Raw genomic sequence first — 11,304 nt, 5'->3', positions numbered from 1 at the left:
AATCTTCTGTTCAGCTCTTTTATCTTGTCATTTCTTCCATTTGCTTTAGCTACTCTCTGTTCAAGGGCAAGCTTCAGAGTCTCTTCTGACATCCATTTTAGTCTTTTCTTCCTTTCCTGTCTTTTTAATGACCTTTTGCTTTCTTCATGGATGATGTTCTTGATGTCATCCCACAATTTCTCTGGTTTTCGATCATTGCTGTTCATCAAATGCATCAAAACTATTCTTTAGATGGTCTCTAAATTCAGGAGGGATATAATCAAGGTCATATTTTGGCTCTTGTGGACTTGCTTTAATTGTCTTCAACTTCAACTTGAACTTACAAATGAGCAACTGATGGTCTGTTCCACAATCAGCTCCTGGCCTTGTTTTGGCTGAAGACATTGAGCTTCTCCATCATCTCTTGCCACAGATGTAGGCAATCTGATTCCTGTGTACTCCATCTGGTGAAATCCACGTGTATAGCTGCTGTTTGTGTTACTGAAAAAAGGTATTTGCAATGAATAAGTTATTGGCCCCCCAAAAAGTTTATGAAGTAAATTATGGTAAATGCTTAAAGAAGAGACTTAGAAATACAGTTTCTGAATTCATGTAATTTGCCTTCTGAGAAGGAAAAGAACCCAGAATAAAAGTTTGTTGAATGTGATCAACAAAGAAGCAACCTCCACCTGGTTTTTCAGGGGATGTGGACTGTCAGACAATAAGAAATGCCTGATAATTAACATGCTTCCTCATCCATCATCCTGTGAGTTGCAGAACTACCTTCACGTTACATTTGGAACGTAGACTATGTATCAGAATGGCAACTTTCTTCTCCATTATCTCTGTAACAAGTGTTTACTCTCATATAAATCCTTCTAGTCCGTTAACTTCCTAAGTATTAACAGAATTTCTCTCAAGTGTCATTCTTTTAGAAATATTGTTGTTGTTGTTGTTGTTTGCCATCGAGTCGGCCCCGAAATATTAAGGGAAAAAAAATCCTGACACATTCCTGTGAATGAGCCCTGACCCCACATAAAACTGAAGGAGGTGTGTATGGGTAATGTGCACATACATGTACGGATATACACACACGCACATATGCACATACTGTTGATACAGTAATGCATGCAGTCTCCAAAAGAAAATCCTTAAACCACAGGAAAAAGTCTCCACAATTCCTCTGCAACCAATTTTAAATCTGACTTCCAATGTACTTCTAGGTGTCTTCCATACATTTTAAGCCCAGGGCTATAATAAAGAAGTGGTTGGTTTAAAGATAAATTCAAGAAAAATTCCAATATAAACACAACAAAGTTGTATGAGTCTATATAAATGTAAAGTATGACTAAATGTGCGCTATCCTTTCATTTTTCAATCCTTCCATACAATCAGCTATACGGAGCCTAGAACTGTGTTCCAGTATTTCAAACAGTCAAACATGAGGTCTTTAACTTACTCTACAGTTACTATTACTACCACCTTCTCAAAGAAAACAGAGATTTCAGTGTTGTCAGATTAAGATGCACACACACACACACACACATATACAAACTTACAGTGTTGCAGGTGCCATGGAGTTGATTTCGACTTATAGTGATTCCACGTGAAAGAGTAAACTGCCCCATTGCGTTTTCTAGGCTGTAGTCTTTACGGGAGCAGATCTCCATGTTTTTTCCCCAGAGGAGCCACCAGGTGGGTTCGAATCATCAACTTTTCTGTTAGCTGCTGCATGCTTAAATGTTTTGCTACCTGGGTGTCTTATACACATGTATCTATGGATGTATATTTATCTCTGCGAGATGCCTAACCAAATAAAATGATGTAGAGTATGCACTGACTGCCAGAACGTCTAAAAGGATACAGACATAGAGAACGGCCATGAAAAAGTGAGGAATCACCCCGATGTGGGCTCTTTTTCTTTCTTTAGGCTCCGTTGCTGTCCAGTAGAGAGCATCCAATATATCTTGCCCAAATGACGAAAACAGACGATCAGCTACCTAAAAAGAAAAGTTTTGGAAAGGTGGTTAATATTCCAGTTAAATGTTACTAAAATTCAGATCCACCTCAAATACTGGAAACACTGGAAGGTAAGCTGCCAAAGAGGAGGGATCTTTGTTCACTGAGGTTTCCTGAAGCTCTGACCCATGGTGAGCGCTCATTTTACTTACAGCATTTGAATTAGACTTCACCCAGCTATCTATGTTTATGACAAGGAAAGTCATACATAGTGGCAAAGAAAAAAAGGGAAGGTACATCAACAATCATTGTTCCTTTCATCTTAACTCTTTTAACTTCAAACACAAGATTCAAACTTCAATACTTTAGGGCAAATATGTGATTTGACTCACGGTAGTCACATCTAATATTTGGAAATAATGGTGGTCACAATTTGTTTGTCTGAGTCAATTTCCATGAAGATCACACACAACACACTGACATCAAGTCAGGCAACTCATAGCGACCCCTCCTTGGGTTTCTGAGGTAGTATCACTACAGAAGTAGATTGCCCAACCTTCTTTCCAAGGAGTGGCTGGTGGGTTTGAACCTCCAGCCTTCTGGTTAGCAGTCAAGTGCCTTAGGCACTATGCCACCAAACTACTATCCATGAAGATAGTACAACAAATAAAAAGGGGGACATAACAAAGAAAAGAAGGAGGGCCTGTCAGTGAGGAGTCATCCGGGACGCCCTATCCTGAGAGAGGCTCCCAGACACCCAATCTCTCTGCGCCCATGGACTCCACTGAATCACCCAGTTCTTTTTCAGCACAGGGTCCAACATTTCCTAACATCTTCCTGTGTGTGGCCTCTCGCACCTCTAGATTAGTAACTTCCATGGAAACAGGAGCTTTATCTGCTTTGTTCATTTCTGTATCTTTAGGGTCTAAGACAGTAATGGCCTGTAGAAAATGCCAATTAAGTATCTGCTGAATGACTGAATAATAGCTACTACATGCCTGGCACTGTGCTAAGTCCTTTCTGTACACTGTCTCATCATCTCCTAGTATCTTCGTTTTACAGGTGGAGGCTTAGAGCAACCATGTCCAGGATAACCAGGTAGAAGGGCTGGAGCCAGGATTTGATCTGAGGCAGTTTGCCTCTAGACTGCAGCCTGGACTCCTGCCCACCATGTTTAACCACATTATCAGCTGCAGTCCACCAATGGAGCAAGTATTTAAACCATTTTGATCAGCAATTCTTGGATATAATAATAAGACTACCTTGTAGAAGGCTCTGTAAGTCAGGAGGCACATAGTGAATTTTGGGGCAAGGGAAGCCTGGTCGCCTGCCATCCCCTAAGAGGAAGAAGCTGAAAAGGAGATTGGGCAGTGGCAGGCGGGTGAGGGGTGGGGGAGAGACGGCAGGAAGAACACTTTGAATAGCAGAAGGAAAGGGGACGAGGACTACGCTTTTTCTCTGCGAAGGGGAAAGGATAGCAGAACCTGCTACTCTGCTTCCCAAACTTCACCCCAAATCCACTCCTCTGCATCTTCCTGGGTGGTGGGCAAGGCAAGCATATATGCAATGAGGCCCGAACCACCCCACGGGGTAGGCTGAGATCAGCCAGGTCAACAGGTGGCAGAATGGCCAGGACGGCCTTGTCCCAAGGCTGCTGTGCAGAGATGAAAGCCCTCATCTATGCTAGGGCAGTTTCTGAGCAGGAAGGGAGGTAGCCTGCACCACCTGCCAGTCCGCCCATTAGGAAAACCCCCTCGTGGGTAATTTCAAAGACAGGCAGACCTTAGTTGTGTCCCTAAAATGTAGTATAGGAAAATGCAATTGGAACTTCAAATCTGATTACATAACCTGTACAGGTAGCTTATAGGGTTGCTAAGAGTTAGAAGTGACTAGATGATAATGAGTTTGGTTTTGCTTTTATAAGGGTAGCTTACTATTTCAAAAAATGTATAAGGAACTCTGGTAGCATAGTGGCTAAGACACTTGCCTGCTAACCAGACGGCTGGCGGTTCAAACCCACCAGCCACTCCTCGGAAGGAAGGTTGGGCAATCCTACTTCCGTAGTGATACTGCCTCGGAAACCCAAGGAGGGGTCGCTATGAGTCGGGGCCGACTCGACGGCACATAACAACAACAACAACATTAAGAGTCTTATAAAAAAAAAGAAATTTTTATGTAAAGTGAATGGATAGCTGCTTAATTTTTGTACAAATGCAGATTTCCATGAGATATAGGATACTAAAAATGGTAAATACTTAGAGAAACTTAGGAAATTTATGTTTAGTTGTTATTTGTAAAAATTTCAATGCAATTCATAATGTAAATCTGTTATGGTAAACATATACTTAACACTTTCTTCATAATTTTTAAAGTTCTGGCAGAAAGCATGCATAGGTTTCCAATGGCTTTACAAAATAAATTTTACTATCTTGTGACAATTTACATTCTCAAGGGGTACTGATCCCACTATGTCTAGGTAGCAGGTCTCTTTCCTCCATATTTGAGGAAACATCACACCCTATGGACCTGCTATCCTGAGTGTTCCCAGGGACCACCTTGTTGAAATGCAGAGTCTCCATCCCCACCCTAGGCCTATGGCATGTTGAGGTCCCCAAGGTTTGCATACATCTCAAAGGCCAGAAGCAGCACTAGGAGAGAAAGCAGAATAAAAATTCCTGACCTTCAGGCGCCATGTGCATTGGAAGCTCTGAAGCCGTGCCCAGGACCCAAGCCTGTGCAGGAGTGGGTAAGCGCCGCAAGGGCTGGCACAGGCCCCTACCTCCAGCATGTTGTAGATGATGTAGAGCTTGATGACGGACTGCCCTCTAATCAGATGGTACATCATGGAGTAGTCCACATAGTGCATCATGAAATAGCAGATGACCAAAATGACACCCTTCAAAATGTCACAAACTTGGGCAGGCTGAAGCAAACGTCTGTCCCTGAAATACAAGAGAAGTCATAAAATTCAGTTCCAGTTTATATGTTTTCAAATCAGTGATCTCTACTGGACATACACTGGCAAACTCACATTGAGAATTGGGTTGACCTTTGTAAAAACGTCAAACTAATGAGGATGGTTATAGTAAAGGGCAGCATGAGATTTCTGTCCAAGTAGAGAATATAAAGATGTGAAACCAGAACTATTCTTAGACATGTGCAATCTTCACAGAGACACAGAGGCAAGGAGTGGTGGCGGTAGGGACTAGCATGATGACATGAGCCTTCAGCCTCATCACAAGGCCCTGCAGCCTGATGATCAACCCTTCTTACACATTCTATGCACAGTGTCCAGCACTGCTGCTTATTTATCCCCCTAACGTATTTTTCCACATAGCTTGTAAGGAACTCAGGGCAGTGCAATGTTCCACTGAGTGGATGCCCCGTGCTTTACTTCACATACCCTGACAGACTTCTAATCTTCTGCAACTACAAACCACGATGCAATGTGCATATCACCTCTCACATATGAAAGTTTATCTGTAGGATAAATTCTTAGAACCAGCACTGTGATAGACAGCCATGCAGGAGAAAGCTGAGAGCCCATGTGCATGTCCACAGTCTCACTGACTCTGACTTTCTGCTAAGGCCAGTGATGAGACTGGTACCCAGCATAGTTTAATGTCTAGCTCCCCTACTAGGACAGTGAACATCTTTTTTATATAAGAGTCATTTCTGTTTCCTGTGAAGTGTCTCATCGTACCATTTACTTACGTATTTGCAGGAGAGGCTTGATTGTTACAAAAGTTAGCATTCTGCGACAAGAGTTGAAAATGTTTTTTCCTAATTAATGATAATTAATAATAATATGAGAACGATTCCTTCCTTCTGAGGTCACAGTGTAAAGAGCTAAACCTAAATTACAAAATGCAAAATTTGAAGAAGAGACAGCAAAAAAATATACTAAACAAGAGATTTAAGATGACCTCCTTCACTGGATATAGAAGGAGCTCTGATGGCGCAGTGGTTACGACATTCGTCTGCTAATCAAAAGGGTGGCGATTTGCACCCACCAGTTACTCCGCAAGAGAAAGATGAGGCAGTCTAATTCTGCAAAGATTTACAGCCTTGGAAACCCCTATGGAAGTTGCTATGAGTTAGAATCAAGATGATGGCAGTGGGTCACCCAGTATAAACCTCCAGTGACAAGAATGGCAAAGAAGCCTTTCGAGGTCCTTTGCAGGCTGATTCCTCAACAAAGAAAATGCTGGTGCCTGTTTTGCAGCTTCTATATGTGGCGAATCAATGAAAGAGCTGAGTAATTTCTTTAGGAGCTGCGGAATACCTTCATTCCCACCAACTGGAATGATGCGCCGACAACCAGAAAGGGGAAACCGATTCTGAGCTGGAGCTGACTACTGGCATGCGTCTGCCCCACCTCCTACTCCTCCGTTAGCGCCTCTCTTTCCTAACCCTTGTCCACGACCAAACCTAGAGCTTTCTTCTTCCAAAGACCTTTGCCGAGTTCAACAATCTTTAAGTCTTCCAAACTTACTTGAACCATTACAACAGTGATACAGTAACAATTCTGCGAGTAGGAGTCTTGTTTTCTAGAATGTATATTGTACAGTGTTTTCAGTTAGGTATGAATTTAGTCGATCTGTTTATAGACAGAATCTGGGGCACTGCTGAGGTCCTGAAAAGAGAGAAATTCTGTGAACACACTGCCCAGGAAAGGCTATATACTGATGGACAGACTGGGCTGAACCAGTGAGTCTAAATGGGAGACAGGCTAGCATCTGTCTCAATCAGACCACAGATCTTGAGATGGGCACTGTAAAGCAAGTAAAATGATTCTTGGCAACTGCATTTCGGGTTTGAGACAAGACTATCTAGACAGAGTTGATCAATCCCTATCATTGAGTTCTCTGCCACTCAGACTGTCTCTGTTCTCTCACCCAGGCAACCCTGGCCCTTTGCTCCCACTTATCTCCCATTTCCCAAAGCCCAGCTCAGCCTACAGGTCTCTGCCAAGGGCTATCTGACAATCAAGAAAGTTCTCTGGCCTCACCCCCAATATTTAACATGGAAGAGTTCTTACATTTGCTGATAGTTAGAGCTTGATCATCTAAACACGTCTTTCATCCAACAATAAGAAGAGGAGACCCTGTGAACAATCTTGAGCCCCTGGCCTATGTGTGCCTGTCCCCCTTGGTCTGGGCAGGGAACAAAATGTGAGGCATTCACACGGTGGCTATCTACCACCCACCTCCTCCTCTGGAGGTCGCCACACTCAGCCAACGCTGAAGGCCACAAAACACCCAGTAGGCCTGTGTAGTTAAGAACAATAGGTCACGTTTTATGAATTAAAGAAAATGATAAGAAACCAAAGTGGAGAAAGTCTTGAGTGATTTATATTAATTACCAAAATGATTTTGATTACTAATTAAAGTGGAAAACAATACTTGGAGCTTCCCTTGCTGGACTGGTGATCCTATCTAGGAGATAATGGGCTTTTTTGGTATATATCTGGCTATATTTCTTTATAAACATATTTACCACAAAGGAACACTGTATCAGCATATCTATGAAGGAATATTATACCCAACACAAAAGTTGTTGTTAGAAATTAGATCTACCAAAAACTTAAATCATATAACCCAAAATGACATAATACCATACATTTTGGTCCAAGATGGTAATAAGTCAAAATTTAAAAATTAAGCTTACACATGTTTCATTTAATTTACTCTTACCGAGGTTCTAAAAACAATAGAAATGTTACAGAAACAATTCATGCTACAATTTATGGTTCTAGACATTTTACACACATCCATATTAGTTTTCATAGTAACCCTGAGAAAGGCTATTCTCGAATAACCATTTTTACAGATGAGGCAGGAGAAGTTAAGAGTGTGCCTGTGGTTATACAGTTAATAAGTAGTTCATCTAGGCAGACTGCATCCAGAAGACATGCTTTTAACTACCTATCATTCTAAATTTTTTTTAAAAAGAACTTAGAGGAACCAACAATTTAGTATCTGGATTGAATTGGGTCCCCTCAAAATATGTTAACTTGGCTGGGCCACAATTCTCAGTTGTTTGGCAGTTAGGTAATAATGTAATTTGGCAGTTATGTAATGATCCCCACGATGTAATCTGATGTCATTGACCAACCAGCTGTAATGGGATTAGGGTGGGATGTAACACTGATGCTCAGGTCACAGCCCTGATCCCATAGGAAATTTCTTTCCCCAGGGTGTGGCTTCCATCACCTATTTTCTTACCAGAGATAAAAGGAGAGAGAAGCAAGCAGGGAGGGAGGGACCTGACTACTATTGAGAAGAGAGCTAGGAATGGAGCACATCATTTGGACCTGGGGTCCCTGTGCTGAGAACCTCCTAGACCCTTCCTAGCAGAAAGCTGATGGCAAGACATACGGAGAGCTGATGCCAAACCACATGGAGATCTCCAGGAATGTTGGGCCCACAGATGTTGAAAGGAGGCAGAGACTTTCCCCAGAGCTGAAAAGAGTGAGAGAGCCTTTCCCTAGGGCTAGTGCCATGAATTTGGACTTCTAGCCCCCTGAACTGTGAGAGACTAAATTAATCTATTAAAGTCACCCACTTGTGGTATTTCTGTTACAGCTGCACTAGAGAACCAAGACAGTGCCTTTTATTTTTCAATATACAATATTGTTGCTGTTGTGTGCAGCTGAGTTGATTCTGACTCCCAGCAACTCTACAGGACACAGTAGAACTGCTCCACAGGGCTTACTAGGCTGAAATCTTAATGAGAGCAGACTGCTACATCTTTCTTCCACAGAGCAGCTGGTAGGTTCAAACAGTGGCCTTTCAGTCAGCAGCTGAGTGCTTAACCATTATGCTACCAGGCTCCTTCAATACAAGTAACACTGTAGAATTTATCCCTGTACTATGATCTCATTTGGAAAAATCACAGTGCTAAAGATACATAATTTTTGCTCTTGATTTCTAAGAACGTATATACAAAAATCAGAACTTCTATTCCATCAGATCCACTGCTTTCTGTACTCCCTTCTTCAGTAAAACCTTCCATTGTTGACATCATTTATTGCTATGGAGATGACTGTGATTGTCAAAATAAAGAGTATTATTCAAATAATGAATGAAAGAGGCAGAACCCTAAGAAACAAAGGTCTTGTTTCCACATAAAGGTCCTTGTTAATGAAAAAAGAAAGCTGTAGTCATTAAAAATCATTGCTAAGGCAGCATCTTAAAGATATCTGTATCATCATGTTGTTGTTGTTGTTGTTATGTGCCGTCGAGTCGGCCCCGACTCATAGCGACCCCTCCTTGGGTTTCCGAGGCAGTATCACTACGGAAGTAGGATTGCCCAACCTTCCTTCCAAGGAGTGGCTGGTGGGTTTGAACCGCCAGCCTTCTGGTTAGCAGTCAAGTGCTTTAGCCACTATGCTACCAGAGCTCCCTGTATCATCATAGCCTCTCTAAATAAATGAGGTTTACTTAACCTCAAAAATAAGTTTTCCTGGTTTAAACAACTTGAGCCAATCAACAGCATCTGCTTCCTCCTTCTATGTCAGCACATGACTGTGAAACCTTTCAAATTCCGTAAGCTTATCTATGGCCCTGCCAATCAGCCTTGACTTGGCTTTTGAAACAGCATTTTCAGGCAGAAGTCCTTCCTTATAATTGGCTGCTAAACAGAATGAAAACCTATCAATCTTACTCACAGGTCTGCCTGTGAAGCATCTCCTGACAAGCAATATCAAAAAAGAAGTTCAACAGAATTTTTGAATTTTTCAAATTAAAACATTAAACAAAATGTTTCTAAAAAGTCTAAGTTAAATCATTCTTACAGAAACCAAATTCTCTCTATTTCTAAATTTTATCTTTTATTCATACAAAACCTCCTGATGCATATACACAATTTCCCAAGTAAAACATTTCCAGTGGCTTCAAAGGGCTCATGGATTTACGGTCACAGAGTTGGAGAAAGATCATCAAGGTTAGCTCTGCCCACCCCTTCTTCAGCAGTAATAGTACACTGCCTAAGATTCAAGCAAAGCTGACCGGGAATAGGATCAGGAAGGATGAGGATGCAGCAACAAAATGAGCAAGAGAAATGGAACCATCCTCACAGAATGAATTTTCAAACAGGTGTGGAAACATGCCAGGGTCTGCGTTACCGTGATTAGAAACTCATAAGTTAGATCTATCTTTCTTTCTCTCTCTCTCTCCTTTTTAACATTCTGTTAGCAGCATAACTGAAAGAGTGGAGAAAGACAAGCACAACTGAAATAAAAATTGTGAAACATTTAATAAGGTTCACATTTTCTAAAGAGAAGTCATTTTAGAATTTCAAAATAAAATGGATTAAAGTACTAAGGTCAAGATGTTTTCCTTAATCAGAACAGTGAATTTTCAAAATCAAGTCTGATGACATACAATAGAAAAATAATTACTTAAAACTTAAACTGAATGATTAAACCCTTGTTTTGGGCTTTAAAATAATTTCACCCTATGCTAAAACAAAACAAAACAAAAAACCAACAACAACAACTGGGGGTGTAAAGCTACGCTGAGTGTTTCAAGTATGAAATAAAAGCTGCTTCTACAGAAGGAACTATGCTCCCCAGACTGCTGCCATGTTGGGGTGAAATACTGGCTTGGCTGTCAATGTTGCTTGAATGACGTGTGTCATTACCACTTTATCAAGTGATTTTCCTAAGTGAAAGCACACTCAAATCCAGCATAAGTAAATGCAGACAAAGCTTTAAGGCCAAGTAAGAGTGGTATTAAAAAAAGGATAAGGAATTGTATTTTCTTCAGTATGTTTCCTTCCTCAAATAGTTCCTTCTGCTGCTATTGACTTTCACATTATAAATAATACTCGTTTGTCGTGCTGCTCATTTGGCCAAGGGTATAGAAGGAAAAATCAGGGTTTACTCACCACAAGGAGTCCCTGTGACACCACATTCCATTCTATAAAGGAAGTGAAAGTGCTCCTCCCTTCGGTCTGATTCACGAGAGAGAAAGAGAGAGAGAAGGTTGTAACGTTGCTACACTACTTGGAGCCTGATGGTGGGAAACGGGGGACAACAAAAGCTGCCGTTACGAAGACTTTCTCATGTAACAAACATATTGCTACCTACCAAAAAGCTGTGTAGACAAGCCCTGGCCGGTGGAAGTAGCAGACACACTTGTTTCCCCAAAGTTACCAAGAACTCTACCTACACATACCATAGAGGTGACGTTCAGTAATCATTTGGGCTCAAATTAAGCCTCTGTCTAAAGAGAAAAATAAAAATTTATATCTTTTTATACAAAGTTGTTGTTGTTGTTTGCCGTCGAGTCGGCCACGACTCATAGCGACCCCTCCTTGGGTTTCCAAGGCAGTATCACTACGGAAGTAGGATTGCCCAAC

General features: G+C 41.4%; 1 protein-coding gene across 1 annotated transcript in view; it reads right to left on the bottom strand.

Annotated features, from left to right (window-relative positions):
• The window catches only part of TAPT1 (transmembrane anterior posterior transformation 1), a 102,057-nt gene that overhangs the window by 36,796 nt on the left and 53,957 nt on the right, over positions 1-11,304 (bottom strand). Inside the window, exons 4-5 of the mRNA XM_007950075.2 lie at positions 4,718-4,880; positions 1,844-1,979 (exon numbers count right to left, since the gene is read on the bottom strand). Coding sequence (XP_007948266.1) covers positions 1,844-1,979; positions 4,718-4,880 — 299 coding nt within the window. The remainder of the gene's footprint in view (positions 1-1,843; positions 1,980-4,717; positions 4,881-11,304) is intronic.

The sequence above is a fragment of the Orycteropus afer genome, unplaced genomic scaffold (assembly GCF_000298275.1).
Source record: "Orycteropus afer afer isolate SDZICR_OR568_19922 unplaced genomic scaffold, OryAfe1.0 scaffold00262, whole genome shotgun sequence".
Taxonomy (NCBI): domain Eukaryota; kingdom Metazoa; phylum Chordata; class Mammalia; order Tubulidentata; family Orycteropodidae; genus Orycteropus; species Orycteropus afer.
The sequence above is the reverse complement of the archived record's forward strand: the minus strand, read 5'-3'. Positions and strand labels throughout refer to the sequence as shown.